Source organism: Poromitra crassiceps, assembly GCF_964638095.1.
Source record: "Poromitra crassiceps genome assembly, chromosome: 4".
Taxonomy (NCBI): domain Eukaryota; kingdom Metazoa; phylum Chordata; class Actinopteri; order Beryciformes; family Melamphaidae; genus Poromitra; species Poromitra crassiceps.
In genome coordinates, this window is record NC_139626.1 from 18,926,928 (window position 1) to 18,951,015 (window position 24,088).

Consider the following 24,088-nt stretch of genomic DNA (forward strand, 5'->3'; position numbering starts at 1 on the left):
TGAGGTCCGCACGGGGTGATGTGGAGGATAGCTCATGTACATGTATTATTGATTGTCTGTCTCCGTCTCTCAGGCTCGGTCCAGTTGGAGGTGCGTCTCATGCCTGCCACCAACAAGTTTGAGGTTTCAGAGAATGGCAACTTGACTGTCAGTGGTAGGTGCTCACACGGTCGCTATACAGGGTAGTAAATGACAAAGTTGCATTTTCACCATAGAGAGAAAAAGAAAGTGAAGAGGATATACTGTATCAATAAATTTGATAAGACGAGGCATCCATGAGTGCTGATATACAGTATAACAGCACGGGATGCTTCACTCACACTATCTATCACTCCGCTTCACAGCTGTACTAATGTAGAATTGAGTAGGCTGCATTCACACAGCGTTCACACCTAGTAGCCACAGCGATATGGATACATTTTGACCTACATTGTGAACGGTGAACTCAAATCATCTGTGCTAACCACAGTAGCTAACGTTAGCTTAGCTAGCTTGCAGTCAGGAAACAGTTTACCTGTTGCTTGGCGACACTTTGTAGTGCAGTCCTGACTCCTGAGGGAACTGTTTTTGTTGGTGGAGACAAATAACAGGAAAGAAGATCAATGCTATTATTAGGCTACTTGATCAATAGCTTTGTTTATACAATTGCTGTATAAAAGCTATATCACACTTGAGGTTGAGCTGTCATCCTGGATGTCAGCATGGCTGTGATTTGTCTTTAGCACTTGGCCTTGTGCCTATGACTGAATCACAGCCGTGCTGGTATACAGTACAACAGCACTCCTTGGGTGATATTGCTTAATTAATAATACAATCAGAAAGCCAATATTGTCTTCAGCATCTCTCCTGACAACAATCCCAAAACATACTGGACATATCAGAGGATCTTATGTTTTGCTGTGTGAGTTAAATACATAAAGACTTTTATGCTCCTCCAGCCAGTCTCTGACCTATCACTCCATTCCTCCTTCCTCTCCCAGGTAAGGTGAGCGTTCTGGAGGACGCAGCCTTGGAGTCATTCCACACTCAGATGGGCAAACCCGTTGCCGAGGACGACAGCGACCCCAAAATGAAGCTCACGGCCCATGAAATCTATAAGGAGCTGCGACTCCGTGGCTACGACTATGGGAAGACTTTCCAGGGCATCTTGGAGTCCAACAATGCAGGTAAGGAAAGTCGACCCGGAAGAACCACTGAACCAATCTGTGCAACCAACATTACTTATCATCAGCACACCATAGCATCAATTAACCCTGGTCATGGAATTTCTGGAATATCGTGGAATTTTCTGAGGTTCCAGACTGATACAGTGAGGAAACGTAATGCATTTTCTGGGGAATATCTAGGAACAAATTGGTTTCTTACAAGAACATAGTAGAATGTGTTTTCCAAATTATTTCACACATTCATTGCATTAGCTGGTGGTTTTCAGCCCGATTCAAGATTTTTATTGTCACTCCATGGTACAAGTATCACGTGTGAAATTCTTGTGCTGTGGACTCCGTTTACGACATAGTACAAATAGGCAACAAGCAATGAGCAATAGGCAATAAGAAATAGGCATCAATAAGCAATACTAAGCAGCAATAGGCAATAAGGCAGAATAGCGATAAGACAAGTCAGTGGCTTATTCATTGCACATAGGTGCACATGTCATGTGCATACGTTAGACGTGTTCAGACATTTTAAATTCGACGTATTTGACATGCAGGTGCAAATAGCATGTACCTTATTAAACATACAATTAACATTAGGCATTGTGCATACGTTAGACGTGTTCAGACATTTTAAATTCGACGTATTTGACATACAGGTGCAAATAGCTTGTACCTTATTAAACATACAATTAAACATTAGGCATACATAATGGTAGCAGCTGCAGTACGGTACGGTACGACTACTACACTATTTGTGTATGTTAAGGAGTCTCGTGGCCTGCGGGAAGAAACTGTTCCTCAAGCGATTTGTGCGTGCTTTTGGAACCCTGTATCTCCTCCCTGAGGGTAGCAGGGAGAACAGGCTGTTGTGGGGATGGTTTGTGTCTTTGATGATCTTCAGGGACCTCCTGAGGCACCGCTGATTATACAGTTCATGCAATTCTGGCAACTCATCTCCTGTTACGTGCTGGGCCGCGCGCCTCACCCTCCGTAGCGCCCTGCGGTCCATGGCGGTACAGTTCCCGTACCAGGCGGTGAAGCAGCCGGTCAGCAGGCTTTCAATGGTGCCTCTGTAGAAGTCCCTGAGGATTTCTTTCCTTAGCCCAAATTTCTTCAGGCGCCTGAGTCCGTGTATTCGCTGTTGGGCCTTTTTGACACAGTGGCGGTGTGGCCGGCCCAGGTCAGGTCCTGGTGGATGTTGACTCCCAGGTACTTGAAGCTGTCCACCCTTTCCACCACTGTGCCGTTGATGGTGATTGGGGGGTGTGCGCCCCCCCCTCTCCTGTAGTCCACAATTATCTCCTTGGTCTTGGAGACGTCTGTAGGCCGTCTCGTCGTCCCCCGAGATCAGCCCCACGACTGCTGTGTCGTCTGCAAACTTCACAATGGAGTTTGAAGTTTGAGTCGCCACGCAGTCGTGGGTGTAGAGGTCGTACCAGAAGGGGCTGGAGACGCACCCCTGGGGCGCTCCTATGCTGATGGTCAGTGGGGAGGAGGTGTAGGAGTAGGGGGAGGAGTAGAAGAACCTGTTCACCTCTTAAGAAAAACGATTGTCTTGTGATTTTTTTATGACAAAGTGCAGAAACAGCACTTTATTTCATGCATAAAACTGAGTTTGAGGCTTCTGATTTCATAAATGAAAACACCATTTTCATTTCATGGGTGATAATAAGCTCATATTTAAATGAAATTATTTATGTTGATTTATTGAGTTGTATTAAGATTACAGTACCACAGAGCTTATATGAAAAAAGCTTATCTATTATAGATACGCTTATCTATCTAAGCGTATCTATTATCTATTCATGGCACACAATCCATTATCATGAAACACATGTCAAGCAATTCATGGACATGGCAACAGTTGGCCCCATATTAACAAACCAGGGAGGAGAAACAGTTTTAGTTCATAGAAGTCACTCCAACTTAGTTATTGACAGTCGGGCATCTGTCAAAGTCTTGAATTTGACACAGGCTGTGACTGGCTCATCTAGGTGACAGTGGGAAACTGCAGTGGAGCGGGAACTGGGTGATCTTCCTGGACACCATGCTGCAGATGATGGTGATGGGGCTGTCGGGTCGCAGTCTGCGTCTGCCCACCAGGATCCGCTCCGTGTGTGTGGATCCCACCCTCCACCTGGAGAAGATATCAGAGTACGCAGAGGGAAAGCAAGGTGGCTCATCTTTTCATTCATATATACAGTACATCTACATATACACACAGCCGCCGTTTTCACTATTATCACACTATTATCTCCTATGTTTGGAATGTTAAAAGTTTAGAGTTTCTGCATCTAATAATACTAAACACATTTATGCATACTTGTGTCATATCAAACTATTGCATTAGAATCTGTTCAGGTCAAGGTCTTCCCAAAGACAACCACTGTAGATTTAATGAATTCTGCAATGAATAAGTAAACAATCATACTACATCATTATCCATCATATCAGAGGCAGACCGCACTGACTTGCTCATATTCGATTTATAATGAATGTCAGACCTATCAGTCATTTTAGTTCATTTCAGCAGCAAGATTTATCATAATTTGGAGATTTCATTCTTGGTCGTGGATTGAACTTGGTGAAACACACAAGCACTTTGTAATTCTTCTACCTCCATGTCTAACTTTCATCCCTCTGCTCCCTCAGCCGTGGATGTCCACGTCAACCGTTGCCTTGACAACATTGTCGCCGGCGGAGTCCAGATCTGTGGTCTACACGCCACGGTGGCGCCGCGTCGCCAGCAGCAGCAGAGCCCGCCCACTCTGGAGGAGTTTGTGTTCGTTCCCTACGTGGAGACGGACTGCCTGACAGCCAATGAGAAACTGGTGGAGCAGCTCACGCTCTGCAAAGGTAAACGCCTAACCCGATGGTCCTAATCTCTATTGCATGAATTATTAGTTAAACATGCGGGTTTGTCTACACTTTATTTGTAGATTTGTCAGACCGCAATGTACAAATATCCACAGAAAGATAATGCCAGAAATAACCACAGTCAAAACAAAACCAAAATCAACATATGAGACAGATCACAAAAAAACAATAAACAACAACAATAATAATAATAATAATAAAGTGCAGTCGGAAGTCGGGGGGATTTCCTGGTCATGTGATCAATTATTTGTCCCTCAAAGTAAAAGACCCCATTTTCACAAGTAAACAGTAAAACATGGATTTTTATATCACTGCCTTTTAGTAAAATTGAGATGAAGTAATTGCCAAATAGCAAATATATGGAAGAGAGGGCTAATAGTGGTTGTATTGTATCACATTCAATCATTTATAATTTGTTGCACGCTCTACATCTAGGTTTGATCCACAAACTGCAGCGTAAGCTAGCCCCTCAGGGCGTCAAGCTCTCCATCCCCGGCTTGCAGGAGGTGTCCGACTGCCCCCTGCCCAGCCCGGAGCCTTCCGAGCCCGGCCTGGTGCGGCTGCTGGCCCTCCTCTGCGGCCTGGAGCTGAACGGTAACCTCCGCTCAGAGCTGGAGCAGACAGTGGAGAAGGAGCGGGTGTGTCTGCTCAAGGACGGCCTGCTGCAGGGCCTGCTGGATGGGCCGGCCCTGAGACACTGCCTGGACACGGCCATGGAAAACACCACGCCTCCCGGCAAGATCAAAGTCCTGGAGGTAAGACCGCAGAATGACCCTCGCCACTCTCCAGTTTGCAAAACAACATGCAACTTTAATGCCCCCGTTAGGGAAAGTGGGTTGTTACAGCAGCAAATAGTAATTGAATCCTAAGAAATGCTATTAAAGCGGAAGGTTGGTATTAAATATAACACAACTGAGCACAAAAACATAGGAAGTAAGAATAGAGCAAATGGGGCTATTATACAGAATGCAAACCATTGCAGGACTAGAATTAAGTAAATATGAAAATACACAAAATTCTTGTCTGCTTGTAAAAGTAAAATAAAAATAGCATGTGCAATGTTTTTTAGTTTTTACTTTATGTACAGGGTAAAAAAAAATGGGCAGAGAATTGTTAACTGCTCTGGTTAGTTGAGGATATATTGACACATTTATTATTCAAATTAATTGATAAATACATTTTAAAAACACCAAAAATCCAAACTACGGAAACGTCAAAAACTATAATATCCCAGGTATTATGTAAAAAGACAGTGGGTCCAGCTCAAAAATGGCACCGGCAATGCTTTAAATCCACTCTCTGATTGTACTTTATCACCAGGCTCTCTCCAGTGATGGCCAGCTGTTCTCCCGCGCTGTGTCCCTGCTCAATATCCAGCCCATGCTGCGTCTGGACTACACCGCCACCGCCCCCGCCACCGCCCTCCTGGCCCCACACCAGGCCGCCCTGGAGGAGCTGGGCGTGGCCTCGGCCCAGTGGGACCCCCTGACAGCCCCGGCTCCTGGGGGCCCGGTGGGAGGGGCCGACCTGGTGCTGTGTAACCATGCCTGGGGCCCGCTGAGGACAGAGGCTGGCCCGCTGGTGGCCAACCTGGCCTCCGGGGCTAAGGAGGGGGGCTTTGTCCTCCTCCACACCCTGCTGAAGGGAGACACGCTGGGGGAGATGGTGGCCTTCCTCTCCAGCAGCTCGCAAAGCAGCAGCCAACAAGGACTGCTCACACAGGTCTGTAGAATATTCCCACAGGTCCTTGAAATCCTTGAAAGTTTGTGAATTTGAGAGAGAAAAAATCAAGGTGTGAAAGATTCTCAAGGGTCATTGAGAGTGCTCGAATTTATATATTTTGTGCAATAGAAATTGAAGGTCTTTTGATTACTTTTTTTTTTAACTTAATGTGTAACACAGTACAGTTGAGAAGTTTTGACACATTCAAACCTCTATCTCTTTATAATTGTTGTCTGTGTGAGCTTCTGTAAAACCTGTTAGTTCTCATCCCGAAGAATTCTCATTGTTGTAACAGTAATTAAGCTTGATCCTTGTCTCAAACTTTGGGTCCTTGAATTTCAGGCAATTGGGCCTGGAAAGTCCTTGAATAGTCCTTGAATTCAATGTTTAAGAAGATGTGGGAACCCTGTTATTGATCCCATGATGTAAAATAGCCTCAGACTCATACGTCCGGTCTGACATACAACTTTTGGCCAAACCTTAGTGGAAATTTCCTCCATCCTCAAAGTGCATCTCCGATTTTAAAAACAACTCCAGATTGACGGAGGCATCGCTGTACCGAATCTGCATTTATTTTAACACCTCCAAAGCCGGGAGCTGAAAGCGATGTTTTCCCGTTTCCACACGATCGAGCCGATCGGTAGCTGGCAAGGCAGAGGTGGCGGCAACAACACATTTGCGGTGGGAGTGGGAGGTGATTTTTTTTTTGCTCATATTCTCGCCCCTCTGGTCTCCAGGCGGAGTGGGAGACGGTCTTCTCCGAGTCCTCGCTCAACTTGGTGGCCGTCAAGAAGTCCTTTTATGGCTCGGCGCTCTTCCTGTGTCGCCGGCGCTTACCCTGCAAGCAGCCCCTCTTCCTTCCCGTGGACACCGCCAAGTACCAGTGGGTCGACAAACTCAAGGTGGGTCGTGTGTGTGTGTGTGTTTGCTTTTTGAGTTTATTTGCTGTAGCCAATAAGTAGTACTAGTCGTTTTTTTTATGTCATTGCATAAAAATATACAACGAAATTGCCATAAACAATGGCTTTGTCCACATCATATCAACAAAATGAGACAGCGCGGTGATCCAATTCAGAAATTCTAATATTGTGGTACAGCCGCCCATTAGAAATCCCAAATCCCCTCAGAAAAGCACTTTTAATTACCTATTTTAATGGTGTGCGACAAGCATTATATTGTGCAAAATTCTCCACTTCGTCGTCCTCCCTCCCTGCACTGCCAAGATGTCTACCATTGCTGTTAAACTGTCCAACGGTGTCTTGAACGTCCTTATTATCAAGTATGTTGCTGTTGATGTTGGAAGTACAGAAGCAAAACACCTTGCAGATGCCATTTCCATGTGAACTGAACCCTTTACGTGTGACTGTGTTCCTAACAGTGTTGTTGCGTTGTGTGACTCTGTTCCTAACAGTGTTGTTGCGTTGTGTGACTGTGTTCCTAACAGTGTTGTTGCGTTGTGTGACTGTGTTCCTAACAGTGTTGTTGCATTGTGACTGTGTTCCTAACAGTGTTGTTGCATTGTGACTGTGTTCCTAACAGTGTTGTTACATTGTGACTGTGTTCCTAACAGTGTTGTTACATTGTGACTGTGTTCCTAACAGTGTTGTTGCATTGTGACTGTGTTCCTAACAGTGTTGTTACATTGTGACTGTGTTCCTAACAGTGTTGTTGCATTGATCTCTGCTGTAGGAGATGCTGGCTGAGTCGTCAGATGCGCCTGTCTGGCTGACTGCCTCTGAGGCTCACTGCGGAGTCGTGGGAATGGTCAACTGTCTACGCCAGGAGCCCGGCGGTAACCGCATACGGTAGGACACACACACACACACACACACACACACACACACACACAGTTTTCAGTTTACGTTTGACCAATTCAATAATTACAATTTATTAGAATATCTCAGATTCCTTGTACAGTATGTCTACATATTTGACCAATAAAGCTGATTCTGAGGTTCTTCCTAACAGCCTCCATCTCAGGAAGGTTTGCATAAATCAAGTTCTATAGTTGTAATCTCTGTATGAGGCGGGAGGGCTGGATGTTGTACTAGGTCTGGGCGATATGACTTCAAATGAGTATCGATTATTTCAAACTTTTACCTCTATTACGTTTAATGAACGATTATTTATTTTAGATTTAATTTTTTAACACTGCACTCATAGTTTTCTGACAAGGTCTGTACTGTAATATGTTTATATGTTTTAGTCAGCTCCATGTCATCTTCCTGCTCAGCCAGCACTCGTGAATGGAGGAAGTGGAGGACAGGCTTTTGCACTTTTGTACTGAGCTAAAATAATATATATATACTACTACTACAGCATTTATTTTGACGATTATGACTGGACACATGTTTGTTGGCATGGCTTTTATTTTGAAACGGGCCCACCGGACTTCCTGCTTCTTGGTATATGCAGGCATGTCCAAAGTACAGCCGGGATTTTAAATGGCCCGCGGCTTGTCTCTAAAAATATTGTATATGTGGCCCTCCGCACAGTATTGGTTAATCAAGCAAGTTCATTTGTGTTTTTTTTCTGTTCACCTAACGATGACAGCACATACACATGCATACAGTTTGTAGACAAGCACCAAGTAGGAACAATGCAGGTGGAACTAATGTTTTCAGATCGTAAATAAAATCACTAGAATACAATTGTATTGTATGTTGTTTTTTTTCTTATTATTTATTTAGTTCATTTTTATAACCCATATGATGTGAGAGGCCGCTGGCCCCCAGCTATTTTCACATGATCTAATCTGGCCCCCATTCAAAAAAGTGTGGACACCCTTGCTGTATGGCGTGGCTTGACAGTGGAGCAAGAGGAAGGCTGAGAGAGGAATCACAGAAGGAGTTTGTTGTGACTCAATACGACAGCTTGGTTTTGAGTGAATGGCTGAAGGTGGACTGATGTTAGTTGAACGGGGGAGGCACGTGACTGAACACAACGTAGTATTTTTTTAACGAGACAGTTCATGAACGCATGCATTGGGGAAAGTAATAACAGAATTAACCGACATGAGCAAGATTTAGTCGGTTAGAGGTTCTAAACGTCGTTTTGATACATTTTCGGTTAATTGCCCAGCCCTATGTTGTACTGTATTCTCATATTTATGTCCTTCTGCCGGTTTCTCCTCCCTTCTCATCAGCTGTGCGTTTGTATCCAACCTCAACGAATCCTCAGTGGCACCAACCCTCCAGCCGGCCCAGAATTCCATGCAGTCTGTGCTGGAGGGGGACCTGGTGATGAATGTGTTCAGAGACGGACACTGGGGCGTCTTCAGACACCAGCTCATCACTCAGGGTATGACACATCCTTATTCAGACAAACCCAAAAGAAAAAAAGGAACAAAAGTGAGAGAACTTTTGTCCCTTCTTCTTTCAGGTGCCTTTCAAAATGTGTGTTTGTTTTTTGACACTAATGTGTCCATGGCATTAAAGAGTTTGTCTGTGTGTTTGCTTGCATTAGCTCTGAACGAGGAGCAGACGGAGCAGGCCTACGTCAACGTGTTGACTCGCGGCGACCTGTCCTCCCTGCGCTGGATCGCCTCGCCGCTCCGCCATTTTGTGGCGAGCGGCCCCGATGTGCAGCTGTGCCACGTCTACTACAGCTCTCTTAACTTCAGAGACATCATGCTGGCCACCGGCAAGCTGCCACCCGACGCCATTCCAGGTACAGACGACGTAAAAGGCTCACAATGGTTTGGAATTGCATAATGTCAGAGTATTAATATAGCTATCAATATCTTATGCCAAATTATTAGGGCCTGTTACAAAAAACTAACAACAACAACAAAACAGTCTTTATCAGTTAACAAGTCTGACTTCCCAGTCCGAATGCATGACTGCTTGAGTCCAAGTCCGAGTCATCAGTGCTCAGGACTCTGAGAGTCGAGTCCAAGTCTTGGACTGGACTGGAGTACTACAACACTGATAGGACACCAATAGAGTACCGCAGGAATGATGTATTTTTGTAGGCTTAGCCAGAAATCGCTGCCATGCTGGCTCGTAGGGGGAAAAGGCTATGGGATTTTTGTACGGGGATTTCGGTTAAATGTATGAAATAAGGTCTGTGGTTAGCAAAAGTTTACGAAACAGTGAAGTTTGTGTTCAGCAAGATAATCTTCACAAACGAGGACCACTTTTATTACTTTTGAAGCGTTTTCTGAGAATCGCGTAAAAAAACGCTTCAGAAGTCATAAAAGTTGTCCTCGTTTGTGAAGATTATCTTGCTGAACACAAATTTTACTGTTTCAGAAACTTTTATTAATCACAGACATTTCATGCATTTAACCGAAATTCCCATACTAAAATCCCATTGCCTTTTCACTTAGAAACCAGCATGGCGGCGATTTGCTACTTCTGGACTCATTCCTGCGGTCCTCACAAATACACGGCTAACCTCACACGTTCTTCTCTGACCCTGTAGGCGACCTGGCCCTGCAGCAGTGCATGCTGGGTATGGAGTTCTCGGGCCGTGCCCCAGGTGGGCGGCGTGTGATGGGGCTGCTACCGGCCAAGGGCCTGGCCACCTGCGTGGACGCTGACCAGCGCTTCCTCTGGGACGTCCCCTCCAGCTGGTCAGTGACAGCCGCAGCCTGACATGAGGAGAGGGCTGTGGATCTGTAGCTTGTTCCACCACAGGTTTTAGGGTTGCAACTAACCATTATTTTCATTATCGATTAATCTCGGTTATTTTCTCGACTAATTGATTAGTCGTTTGGTTGATAAAATGTCACAAAATTGTGATAAATGTCAATCACTTTTTCCAAAAAGCCCAAGAAGACATCCTCAAAATGAATGTCTTCTTTTATCCTGAGCAAGTTGAGCAACAGTCCACAACTCAAAGAGATGAGTTGACTGTCTTAGAAGACTAAAGAAACAGAAAATATTCACATTTAAGAAGCTGGAATGAGAACATTTTAGTATTTTCTCTTAAAAATTAGTCTAAGTGATTTATCTATCTATCTATCTGAAGTGATTTTTGTTTGTTTGCTCATACAACTGTGTGAAATGCTGAGCGGCAGCAGGGTCAAGTGTTTGGACCAGTAGTGAGTTATTACTTGTGAACGCAGTTTAAGCCTAAGAGCTTTCTTTCCTGTATCATCATGCTACATTTCTGCATCACTGATCTCCCAAAATACCATAAATGCGAGTTACATTATGTCCTGTATTGATTTCTGCCCAACGATCCATACAGTATTATCAAATTTTTGGATTGCAAATGCAATCTATTGAATTTCAATTTAGATTATTGACGGACTCCACACCTGTGTACCTGTGCAGGACTCTGGAGCAGGCAGCCTCGGTGCCGGTGGTCTACGCCACAGCCTACTACTCTCTGGTGGTCCGCGGCAGGCTCCGCCCCGGAGAGAGCGTCCTCATCCACTCTGGATCGGGTGGCGTTGGACAGGCTGCCATCGCCATCGCACTCGGCAAGAAATGCAAAGTCTTCACTACAGTTGGTTAGTACTCGCACTCAGATGCACACACTCTTATCATATTAAATGCAATTGGCTGCCAATGAGATCAACTTTATGTACACTGCTAAAATAAAAAAGGGGTGGGGGACACAAGGCATGTGTGACCAACCAAGGATATGCCTCCCCCGACCATCACTGACCCACCGCCAAACCGGTCATGCTGGATGATGTTACAGGCAGCATAACGTTCACCACGGCGTCTGTAGACTCTCCTGCCTGTCACATGTGCTCAGTTTGAACCTGCTCTCATCTGTGAAGAGAACGGTACGCCAATGGCAAACCTGCCAATTCCGGTGTTCAAGCCAATCGAGCTGCACGGTGCTGGGCTGTGAGCACAGGACCCACTAGAAGAAGGTTTTCAAATTGAATCGCCGCTTGTTTCAAATTTACGTCAAGATTGTAGGTTTTCAGAAACATTAAATGTCTCGTTTTAGAAACGTAAAAGGCTGACCTTTTTTGTCAAATGTATGTCGGATTGCACAAATGTACAATGCCGACATTCTTTTCTAAAGATTGGGTTGGATTTTGACTACGATATCCTTCAAATGGCCAGGAAGCAAGTCGTTTAATTGTCTTCTTTTCGCACATTGCTACCAGGCTCGGCAGAGAAGCGGGCCTACCTGCAGCAGAGATTCCCTCAGCTCACAGCAGAGTCCTTTGCCAACTCCAGAGACACCTCCTTCGAACAGCACGTCCTGCTACACACACAGGGCAAAGGTCAGACACCCCCCCAGAGGCATTAACATCTTTCCAGTCTGTCCTGCATTCACACACACTGTGTTTCACACAAAGCCAACATGGGATATTCACCATTTGACCAAAAAAAAGAAGTGATAATCTGATTTTCTGATAACAGAATTTGCCAATTGGAATGACATAATTTTGCTTGTTGCTGATGCAAATCAAATGGTTTCATGGAATTTTCTTGATTCAAGCATAATTGTGATACTAGTAGAGTGATCTGCCTTTTTACTCTGCCTGGCTTCAACCTATTGACACTTGGACATTTATGAAATTTGTGAAACTGCATTGGTAACACAAGTAGAATTATGTCTCCCGATGGGCAGAATCCATTGAATTTCATGTAGGAAAATGTTTTCAAAATGTGTGTGTGTGTGTGTGTGTGTGAGAGAGGTGTTTGTGTGTGTGTGTGTGAGAGAGGTGTTTGTTCTTGAGGTTGGCTGTACCTTTGACCACAGCCTAGAGGAGGCCTTTATAACCAAGATGCTAAAATATCAACAGCTGGAGCAGACCATTTCACAGCTGGGCTACAGGTGTAAACTTATAGTTTTCATATTTGGTAGCCTGGGTCATGTCCATAAGCTGGTTGTAAGAGGCCTTCAGATGGCTGGTCTACCTAAGAGAAGGGCCAAACAGTTAGCAAGGTATTGTTCAGTATCTGCTATTATTGGCAGTCGCTCAATATGGAGAAGGCGCTGCTTTTTGTACCCTTGAAATTGGATGCTGTCCCTTATCTTGTATTACAGTATAACTGTATGTCAATCTGCCTTTGTCATCACCCTGTGCGGTATTATATCTTCTTTGTATGCATTATTGTGGTCGCCAATTAGGCACTCTTGTATCTGACCAACTCCCAACATCTGATTGCATTACTAGTGTTTATGTCCTTTGTACTCTGTATCTATGTGGACATAAATAAATCATTTAAATGTGTGTGTGTGTGTGTGTGTGTGTGTGTGTGTGTGTGCATGCGACATGCGTGCGTGTAGGTGTGGACCTTGTGCTGAACTCCCTGGCTGAGGAGAAGCTGCAGGCCAGCCTTCGCTGCCTGGCCAGACACGGACGTTTCCTGGAGATCGGCAAATATGACCTGTCCAACAACTCACCATTGGGTCAGTATAAATACAACCTGTCCAACAACTCACCATTGGGTCAGTAAATATGACCTGTCCATAAATATGACCTGTCCAACAACTCATCACTGGGTCACTACGACACTTTCAAACAAACACATTCAAGAAATGACTGCTTCCAGTGGATAACAAGAGTAATTATTTAGGGGTGATTGGACTGATCCTTTCTTTAACACTAATGTCAACATATGTTGAGCATTGAATGCTTGTTGCAGGGACTGCAGATGTAAATTAGCTATATAGCTAACTCTGGCCCAACGGTTGTGTTGTGCATAGCCCGTCTTAAATAAACTAAACTAAACTTGCGACGTCCATGCCCCCCCCACACCGACCCCCTCTCTGTTTCCCCCCAGGCATGGCTCTGTTCCTGAAGAATGTGGCGTTCCACGGCATTCTGCTGGACGCCCTGTTTGAAGAGGGCAACCGGGAGTGGGAGGAGGTGTCCCAGCTGCTGACGGAGGGCATAGAGGGAGGCGTGGTGCAGCCTCTGAAGACCACCGTGTTCCAGAGGGAGCGAGTGGAGGACGCCTTCAGATACATGGCTCAGGGCAAACACATCGGCAAGGTCCTGCTGCAGGTCAGTCCCACCGTTTCAATGTCAGCGTGGTGGCGACCGGATCGTCCGTTTGTTTGATTTCATCCAAACTGGGCTCTTAGTCTGCTTTGCTCAGTATCGGCTTATAACAAACTACTATCACATTATTGAGGGACATTATGAAACTATCGAGGAAAAACCCATAGATAATAGTTAATGTGTTCCCTAAGTGTCACGCAATTTTAATAACTTATATCTTCCACACTGCAAGTTCGAGTGACATTCAATTTGGTGCACATCTAGCTATGCTTGCTCTACAAATTTGACTCCCAAGACAATCTGTGTTATGCCATAGTGGATTTTCCACTATTTTGTAGTTTCTTGAAAAGGTTGTTTGCCCCTAAGGCTTTTTCATTGTGATTTTGCACTGATTTATCAGAAGTCAACTGTAACCCGCACAATAAGCTTTGCTGGATTTCCTTGATCTTCCCTGCACTTCCCTGCACTGTAATATCAATGCTTTTATATTTCCTTGTAATCTGTGAACGATTTAGCCAATTTTGCAGTGGGAGATAATGGTTGTAAAGTTTGAAGGACTTCATTACCCAGAGATCATATAACATGGCATCAGTGCATATTCTTCAGATGGGTGTATTTTTACATAAGAATCAATTTCTAGTGCTAAAATTATTTGATTAGTCGATCAACAAGCAATTAATCAATTTAAATTTTGATAATCGATTAATAATTTTAGTCAGTATAAAGAATAAAGTTACCAAAGATTTGCTGGTGACAGCTTCACAAATGCTAAGATTTGCTGGTTTTCTCCATTTCATATCATTATAAAACAAATACTCAGACTCAGACTAATGTTAAATGTGAAGCATCACTTTGGGCTCTGGAAACTTGGGTAGGTGATGGGCATGTGTCCTTATTTTGAACATTTTGAATGAATGGGAAGAATAATCCATAGATTATTGAGAAATAAATTACAGTAATTGTTACTGTAGTTGCAGCCCTTGTATTTTTATATAAGAAGTCTTGCCTAAAATAACCATCATCATCATCATCATCATCATCATTTCAAAATGTCTAGTTCACTGAGTGACGGCTCCAGTTCAGGCTTCAGTTATTCCTGTAATAAACAATAGCAAGGTCACATTATTTTACTGATTGCCCCTGGAGGGGATGGCATGTTTACTGTCGCCTTGTTTGAGAGCCTCCAACAACCATAGATGTCATCTGACTGAATCGCTACACTTCGTGCAATGCTGTTTGCTTGTATTGCTCTAATACAATGTGGCAATTCCCAGGGCTAAAGGGATTCTTCCCCTCATCCTCCCACCCTCCCTCCCTCCATACAGGTCCGGGGCGAGGAGAAGGGCTCAGTGAAGCAGGCCGCGTCTCCCCTGTCTCTGCGGGCCATCTGCCGCACCTTCTGCCCCGCCTCCCACTCCTATATCATCACCGGTGGCCTGGGGGGCTTTGGGCTGGAGCTCGCCCAGTGGCTGACGGAGAGAGGAGCACGCAAACTCGTGCTCACTTCCAGATCAGGCATCAGGAACGGTAAGGGACCCTGACACAGTGCACGCCTTCTGGCTTCACCGGTTCCTTACTTGTACACAATTGTTTTTTCCACCGTCTTACATTAGCATTCAGTTGAAACTAGTTTTCTGTCTTCTAGTTGTTTTGTTTTTTTAATAAATCATTTTTCATTTTTCTCAATTTGTTATACACGAGTATAATGAAACACCATTAAGTACATGGTAATCCAATGCTAATCTCTGCGTTTTCTTTGCTTTGCTCTAAAATCCCTTTGAGTGACACAGATGTTCCAGAAATCCCACATTTTAATTAGTAAACTAATAATTCAATGTTTCCATAAAGCAGTATATTTAACAGTAAACACAGTGGCTGCAACATGACTAGTAGAGGTATGAGTGATGATTTTTGATTTGCGTATTCATATTTAAACTAACTGTTGTGCAGTTGAAGGTGTGTATTCACGTGCAGTATTATAATATTATATAAATATTTAAAGCCCCATTCAGTAACTTTTCCAAGCGCCCTCTGCGTGCATTAGTATCGATAACGATATCGCCGTTCAAAGTCAACAAAACACAGCGCCAGAAAGCTCTATGTACATGTTGTGACATCGGGTACTCACCACGTGATGAAATAATAATCCATAGTTCCGTGAAACATCATTTTCGTAGCAAATCCGAATCGAGTTACTTCCTTGTTATTCATGAACACAGCGCTTCCGCTGTACTGCGCATGCGCGCATGCTTTTCTTTTCTCTTTTTCTTGCTACGGGACGTGGCAGACAAACTGCTTAGTCCCAGTGCTGGCCAATGGAGGGCGGTGTGGGATAAATAAAGACGAGGGTCTCCCTGTTACAAGTCAATCTACCATGTCCTGTGACTAAAAAACTGATTTATTACAGTAAAAAATGTCAAAAATCTTACTGATTGATCTCAAGTGATTGCCTGATAAAATAAAAGTCACAGGTGTGTTTTCATACACATATTGAGCCCAAATGAATGGTGCTGATCGGGCTGAGTTGTCATGTTTCGTAATGGGCAATGTTCATAATAAACGGCGCCAAATGCCACACAGGATTTGATTATTGAAGAGTGTAATTAACTGTTTCAAATTGCTCTTAAATACACGCAATCTTTTTTCCAGACATTTTACCCTTATATATTAACTTGTGCTCAATTGTGTTTTCTTACTTATATACTAGTCGACTAGTCTAAATTTAGTCATCAGCGAAATTATCGCTAGGAGCATCCCTAGTTTATCATGCATTTGATAAAGCCTTAATTGTCCAGCTCATGTTGACTGCTCCTCCCCTCCTTGCTGGCAGGTTACCAGGCAAAGCGGCTGCGTGAATGGCAGAGGGAGGGTGTGACGGTGCTGGTGTCCACCAGTGACGTCAGCACAGTGGAGGGAACAAAGCAACTCCTCACTGAGGCCCACAGGCTGGGCCCTGTGGGCGGAATCTTCCACCTCGCCATGGTAACCCATCGAACCTCTCCAGCTCGGTCTTATTATACAAACAAACAGATAGTGGAGTTAGATCAGCCCATCACCCATAAACACAGCATTTTTGCCATTTTGACCATGTTTTTGGCATGGTAAAATTTTAAGAGACTAAATATGGGCACAAAATAGCAGTAATCTGCAGTTTTAATAAAAAATTATTGGTTTAACCCTCAGGGATGGCCAAGCAATCTGATTGGTCAAAACAGTTGTGTAGTGTAGCTGAGCTTTATGGATTGAAAACATTTCATGCTTGCACTAACCCGGGAGCTAGTTGGTGATATTTCACGTTGTTGTTTTTATTCTGATGTATGTACAGAACATTTTAGTACACATCGGTAACCATTACATAAAAGCCATGATACTGTTGATGGCTCCACCCCGTCGTACCTGTTGCGTCACTGTCGTATTCATGCTCAAAGGAAAGAATGCCCTCTCAAACTGCCCCTCCCTCTAAACCTCCTCTTCCTGTTCTCCTGTCAGGTGTTGAAGGATGGCATGCTGGAGAACCTGACTCCTCAGCTCTTCCTTGATGTCAACAAACCCAAATATGATGGCACAATAAACCTGGACAAGTAAGGCACACCACAGATACACACACCCACAGAGAGAGAGAGATAAACACACACAGGGTTGTTTCGTTTGCTCAAAAGTGTAGTGTGTCTGACTACTTTGTGATATAAAGATTAGTTCATTCAAGAACACTCGTCATACATTTAACCATTTCTTGCATAAATGGAAATACAGTTAGGCTACATGTATGTTTGTTTATAAAGATTAGTTCATATCTAGTTGTGCATTTGTCTGTGCCTCTGGCTTGGTCGGGCACAGGCACAATTGGCTGCGTCTGCGGGGTGGGAATCCGGATTAAGGGTATGAGTCCTGGTTCCTGTACTACAGCCTCCTCTTGTCGGTCGGGGTTCCTGTTCAGGGGGAGGGGAACTGGGTTGGATGTGCTACGTCCTGCCAGTGAAACTCCTCACTATCAGGTGAAGGGAAGCGGCTGGCGACTGAACATGTATCAGAGGAAGCATGTGCTAGTCTACAACTCTCCCCGGATCTGCAGAGAGGGAGTGGAGCAACGACCGGGACAGCAGTGGGAATTGGCCAAGTACAATTAGGGATGAAATTGGCGAGCAAATGCTTATATTCTGCCTCCTAATTCACTCTCTTGTCCATCCTGTCCCCAGAGTGAGCAGGAAGATGTGTCCAGATCTCAGCTACTTCGTGGCCTTCTCCTCGGTCAGCTGCGGCCGCGGCAACGCCGGCCAGAGCAACTACGGCTACGCCAACTCGGCCATGGAGCGCGTGTGCGAGAAGCGCCGGCACGACGGCCTGCCCGGGCTGGCCGTGCAGTGGGGCGCCATCGGTGACGTGGGCGTGGTGCTGGAGACCATGGGCGGGAACGAGGCAGTGATCGGGGGCACCCTGCCCCAGCGCATCGCCTCCTGCCTGGAGGTGCTCGACCGATTCCTGTGCCAGCGGCGGCCGGTGATGTCCAGCTTCGTGCTGGCAGAGAGGGCCACGGTGAAGAGCGAGGCCGCGGGCCAGAGGGACTTGGTGGAGGCTGTAGCTCACATTCTGGGTAAGACCAGGGGCGTAGTGGAGGGAGTTTACGCACCTCTTTGAAATGACGCAGAGTTTACTCACCTATTTTCAGATCACCGGTATCAATCAATGAGGGGAAACAAGGGGGGTAAACTACTCAGTTGGATAGTTTACCCACCTCTGTATTTACCACTACACCCCTGGGTAAGACCCTCTACCAAGAAAGAAGATACTCTAAAACATAAAAATTTTGGTGGATGTGCCCTAATATCAAAGAAGGGAAAAAGTAGTAGTAGTCCTGCCCTCTCCTGTTAAAGAACTATACCTATTTTGGGGGAGTTTGGCCCACTGGTCTCCTTACTCCAGGGGTTTTCGGCCCTTGGACAGAGCCTGGAACCCTCCCCCCTCTTTACTTGCTTAGTTTCGCTTAATTCCTAAATACGTATGGCATCGTGATCATGTTATTTGATCCCATACTGTATAGACAGTCAATAATTGAGCCAAGGTAGCCTGATATTGCTTGTTTGACTTCAGACTACGGTACATCAAATCAAATACATTAAAAAAGTCTGTCTGAAGGCATTTATTTGTTTCCGACTGTGGGAGTCACACACATTTAAGCTATTGTATGTGATCTCTTTTTGATAACTAATGGAATAACTTCCACTCACTGAGCCTCCCCGGAAACTCTTTCCTGGGGAGGCCCGCCTACCACTTTGAAAACCTCTGCCTTACCCAATATCTGATGAGAGGATTGGACCAAAATCATCACGAGTATGATTTGGAGGTTCCGGCACTTTACTTGAGTATTTCCCATTCTGTGAGACTTTCTATTTTTCCTCCACTACATTTCAGAGAGAAATCTTGTACCCAGGTGGGGTCATCAAAACTAGCCTCTCTGTGTGGAGTTTGCATGTTCTCCCCTGGGGTTTCCTCCAGAAAGGAACATCCCGATAAAAAAAACACAAAAAAATGCCCAAAAAAAAACAACACAAAATTCCTCCACTACATATCTGACTGCTGGAGTTACTAGTTACTTTGCAGAATAAGGTTTTATATGCAAAACATACGATAAGCTCGTAAACATGTTGCATTGTTAGCATTTAACTCCTTAACAACAGTATATGGAGCAATTAGACCGACAATATTAAAATACTTCTTACAGGTTTATACTTCAACAATTTAACTACTTTTAAGTAAAGCATTTGAGTACTTTTACAAACGGCATACAAGGCTCACAAGAAAAACAGTATGTTTTTTTAAAGCAGTGTGCTGCTTTAAAAAGTCAAACTGATTTCAGTTGGGAAAAAGCAGATTTGCATGAGTCCGGCCTGTCAGCTTATAGTTTATTCATCGTACATCACTGTTTGGCATTACGAATCATTCGCTCTAGACTCGTCACATTGGTCTAGTCGTTTGTTTATTTCTTACGCTGGTATTAAAGGGGCGCTCATTATTCACCCACAGGAGTGCGCGATGTGAGCAGCCTCAACACCGACGCCTCATTGGCCGACCTGGGCCTGGACTCGCTGATGGGCGTGGAGGTGCGGCAGACCCTGGAGCGCGACTACGACATCGTCATGGCGATGAGGGAGATCCGCCAGCTCACCATCACCAAGCTGAGAGAGCTGTCCAGCAGCAAGCCAGCCGGCTCAGAGGGTAGGAGCCTGGAATATCCACTCATACTACAAGCAGGGAATCCTTTTCACCATGTTACAGTATGCAGGTTTATGATCAGGTTGATATAACTGTAAAGGTAGATAGAGGTGCTGACCGATTCTTTACATTCAGTGACGTTTTTTTTCACCATGTTGTGCAGGTTTATTATTTACCCTGCTAGCCGGGCGCTTCTCGCTCATACTGAGCATTAGCGCCCAGGGACCCATGTAGCATTTCCCATCAGACCAGCGCGCCGCTCTCGCGTCTATGTCTTAAAAGATTATTTACCTGAGCCATAAACTTGAAGTGAAGACCCTATCCGATGCCTAACATCCTCTTCTTCTAAATAAGAGATGTTGCCGCTTCCAACTTGTTGCATAAAATCCACTTTTATGTCTTTGATATCAAAAAGTCCTTGATGCAATACCATTCAGGAAGTGTGGGGGGCAGTAGTGTAAACACAGTGCGTCACTGTCCGTACTCCCTGCATCAATATAAATATTCTAGAGCCACAATATTGTTATAAATATCAACAACTAGCCAACATATATATCAATGGTGATGGGCTTTATGGAAAGAGCATGACTCGAACTGGTTGACAGTTATAGCAAAAAAAAAGTCATTCAGTGGTGTTTTACTGCCATTTAGCTAAGGTAGCTCACAGCTAACAGCTAGCTAATGACAGAGCCATACAGTATAATAGAAGAGTTGCCACATCTCCATTCACTCCAATGGACCAGTCTGGCACCGCTCTCTCTTCTATATTACTCTGGCTAATGCCAGAGGCTCTGATCACATGGGTGGGGAAGGGGGCATTCGTTGTGACCAACAGTAGACAAAATCAGCTTGAAAGTGCGAAAGCAGGTTTGGACCCCTAGAGGGCACTCTCACTGCCTGAAAATTATACAGTGTGTACAGTTTAGTCTCAAATGTGGAGATTTTGCCCAGAATCCTTCAGCAACACGCCTCAAAAGCCATGTACATTGGTTAAAGCTGAAAAAGTGTGTTTTAGGGTTTAGTTAGCCTTTAAATGCGTATGTTTTATGTGTTCGTCTCTCCCCTTCACCTCCACAGAGTCTCGCCAGTCTCCGGCCAAGAAGGGCGGCGTCCGCTCCCTGCTTGAGTCCGACCTGAACCTCCTGCTAGTGAATCCTGATGGCCCCACGGTAACGCCGCTCAACGCCGTGCAGAGCCAGGAGCGCCCGCTGTTCCTGGTCCACCCCATAGAGGGCTCCATCGCTGCCTTCAAGACCCTCACCTCCAAGCTGAGCCTGCCCTGCTACGGCCTGCAGTGCACTAAAGGTCCTCCGGATGAATAGAACACACAATCGTGCTCAATCGTGGAAACATAAAATTGTGATATAGAGTTATCTACTCTCTTAGTAGCTGCATGGTGCTTTCGAGAACTCATTTGAGTTCAGTTAGTTCAATTATGTTTATAGCCCCTTCAGGTGGTGATTGGTTCCACTCATAGAATGACTCATAGACTGTATAAAAATATGAACGTAGTCACCGAGACGTCACCCATCGGTTTGTGGACACCATTTTAAAGTCTTGAGTTTGTCATTTTGACCGTCCCCATATTGTTGTTGATGATGAGTTGCAGTGTCACCTGCTATTGGTCCGTGATCGGCGAGCTGCGTGATCACTGGACACAGGCGACCAGTCAATCACAACCCCAAAGCATAGTCTACTTTATCGTCTATTTGACTCTAAATGTGACCATAATTTGCTAAATGAACATCATGCTGTATTGAAGAAGACTTGGAACTAATGATTGAGACCATAAACTCTTTAGGAAAGTGTTTACTGAGGTAATAAAAGTGAGAAGTACTGTAGGGTCATTTTCCCATTTACTTCTATTACAAATATAAAAGGAATTTCCGCACACTTGAATCTGTACAGATTTCACATTCTCGGCCAAGGTGCCATTTACTTCTATACAATCAAGTCTTTTTGCAGCCATAGCCTGTAAACGGGCGAGTTAACATAAAGATTCAGGCTGTAAACATGTTTATTTCTGCTGTAAAGTTGGTGTACTGTATATGGGGATTTACTAACTTTTGGAGCCATTCGAGGAACTGCAGTTTTTGGTACTTCCGCATTGGCTTCATTTTTCAGAACCAAAGATTGGGGCTTGGTTCCACTTGAACGGAAGCTAAAGCAGATCTCATGTCTCTCCCCTCTCGTCCAGCTGCGCCTCTGGACAGCATCCAGGCCCTAGCAGCCTACTACGTGGATTGCATCAGGCAGATTCAGCCGGACGGGCCTTACCGGATCGCCGGCTACTCCTTCGGGGCCTGTGTGGCGTTCGAGATGTGCTCCCAGCTGCAGACGCACGATAAGGCCGTGGAGTACCTCTTCCTGTTTGATGGATCGCACTCCTACGTGGCGGCGTACACGCAGGTGAGTGGAGAGTGCTCATGCACACACACACACACATGCACGCACACACACGCGCACGCACGCACGCACACACACACACACGGAGCGGAAAAAGTGGAACACAAAATAATTCCAAAACAAATCTTTTCTTTAATAGCTTCAAAGGTCATGCCAGTTAGTTGTGAATCATGTGAGAAATGTATGTTGTGTTTTCTGCAGACCCACGAGGGGGCAAAGTGAGGCAAAAACTGAATTTAACTTTATTTATTAGGCAAATGAAATGTAAACAACGCAGACTTAGACTCAAATTTCTTGGAATAACACAATTACACTTTCTAAATCCATATAACCTTGGAGCCACTAACTTAGTTTTTTGGTGTCCAGAGCTACAGAGCCAAGCTGACACCAGGCAAAGAGTCTGAGGCTGAAACTGAAGCTCTGTGTGCCTTCATCCAGCAGTTCACTGACATCGAGTACAACAAGGTAAACACACACACACTTTTATACACTTTCATTTTTTCATTTCATGTTTTTAAAAGCCAAATATGTAGAAAGTTGCTGAGCTGCAGCAACAGCGGCCTCTGCTGTCACAATTACAGGATGCTATACTGTGTACATGCTACTTACTTGCCTCTTTGCACATTCAGATATCAGCCAGATCTTACTGTTTCTGCTTGTACTAGGGTTGGGCAATGTCAACCAAATAAGCACAGTGCAATGCTTCCACAGCTAAACATCACGTTGGGCTATGACATTGTTGGGTGGGGGGGGTCTTGTACTGTGGCGGGGGCAGCTGTGTGTGGCTTGAAGATCAGACAGTGGACATGCTGCTGCTGCAGGCAAACACAGCAGCCCCGCAGGCTTCATTCATAGCGGAAAGAAAGAAGGAAACATGCAATCATGCTGGGTTAAAAATAGGAAAGAATGTGTAGTTTCTTCATTATCAACATTTATTTTTCACAGCAACCTCTCAGCACCGCGGCTCTGCGAGACTCAGAGTGAACTGTGTGTTTTTCGTTTGAGAAGGTGCGTGCGTTTGTCACCCGGTAGTGTGGAGTTACTTTGCCCTGTTTAAGCACGTGATTGGCCTAAAGCCCCAAGCACCGCCTAGCCAGGAAACTAGAGGCTATATCACGCGACACTCTGCATGATTCATACATGACCTGCCCTCGGCTGCACCATGAGAGAGAGGGGGGGACGAAGCATTTGAATACTGATTTGGACCTGGAGGTGCCATCACGATGGTGCAAAGTTGAGGGCTCGGTGGTCGATGCCTGCCAGCCATCGGCAATGGGTGATGGCGTTAGTCCATCGGCCCAACCCTAGCTTATACTCTTCCTCTCTGCAGTGTTTGTAACTGATCCGCTGAAAGAAATATCTCCAAATCTTTGTAATCGTTGATTGGGTTTTGCTCGACACCGCTCCACTTGCTTTCTTCTCATTCATAGCCTATTTCTGACGCTGTGTATTTGCTGCTGTTGAAAGGTGAATCTGAACCTCCTGCTCTCTGCTCCTCCAGCTGCTGGAGACCCTGCTGCCGCTGTCGGACCTGGAGGCGCGTGTGAGCGTGACGGTGGACCTGATCACCTCCACTCACAGCAGCGTGAGCCGCGACGCGCTACACTTTGCCGCCAAAACCTTCTACTCCAAGCTGAAGGCCGCCGACGGCTACGTGCCCGGCGCCAAATACCACGGCAACGTGACGCTGCTGCGCGCCAAGACCAGCAGCGACTATGGAGACAACCTGGGAGCTGACTACAAACTGAGCGAGGTCAGATATACGTACTGTATAGAGTACAGTTATTCT

At 45.1% G+C, this 24,088-nt stretch overlaps 1 protein-coding gene across 1 annotated transcript in view; it reads left to right on the top strand.

Moving 5' to 3' along the window:
* The window catches only part of fasn (fatty acid synthase), a 55,942-nt gene that overhangs the window by 28,706 nt on the left and 3,148 nt on the right, over positions 1–24,088 (top strand). The window contains exons 18-41 of the mRNA XM_083635412.1: positions 74–154; positions 981–1,166; positions 3,152–3,331; positions 3,810–4,013; positions 4,470–4,789; positions 5,355–5,756; positions 6,494–6,658; positions 7,446–7,561; positions 8,902–9,056; positions 9,222–9,425; positions 10,182–10,332; positions 11,039–11,217; positions 11,833–11,952; positions 12,966–13,088; positions 13,463–13,686; positions 15,009–15,210; positions 16,514–16,665; positions 17,173–17,264; positions 17,880–18,274; positions 19,705–19,896; positions 20,971–21,198; positions 22,091–22,302; positions 22,666–22,764; positions 23,801–24,052. Of these exons, the coding sequence (XP_083491538.1) occupies positions 74–154; positions 981–1,166; positions 3,152–3,331; positions 3,810–4,013; positions 4,470–4,789; positions 5,355–5,756; positions 6,494–6,658; positions 7,446–7,561; positions 8,902–9,056; positions 9,222–9,425; positions 10,182–10,332; positions 11,039–11,217; positions 11,833–11,952; positions 12,966–13,088; positions 13,463–13,686; positions 15,009–15,210; positions 16,514–16,665; positions 17,173–17,264; positions 17,880–18,274; positions 19,705–19,896; positions 20,971–21,198; positions 22,091–22,302; positions 22,666–22,764; positions 23,801–24,052 (4,634 nt within the window). The remainder of the gene's footprint in view (positions 1–73; positions 155–980; positions 1,167–3,151; positions 3,332–3,809; positions 4,014–4,469; positions 4,790–5,354; positions 5,757–6,493; positions 6,659–7,445; positions 7,562–8,901; positions 9,057–9,221; positions 9,426–10,181; positions 10,333–11,038; positions 11,218–11,832; positions 11,953–12,965; positions 13,089–13,462; positions 13,687–15,008; positions 15,211–16,513; positions 16,666–17,172; positions 17,265–17,879; positions 18,275–19,704; positions 19,897–20,970; positions 21,199–22,090; positions 22,303–22,665; positions 22,765–23,800; positions 24,053–24,088) is intronic.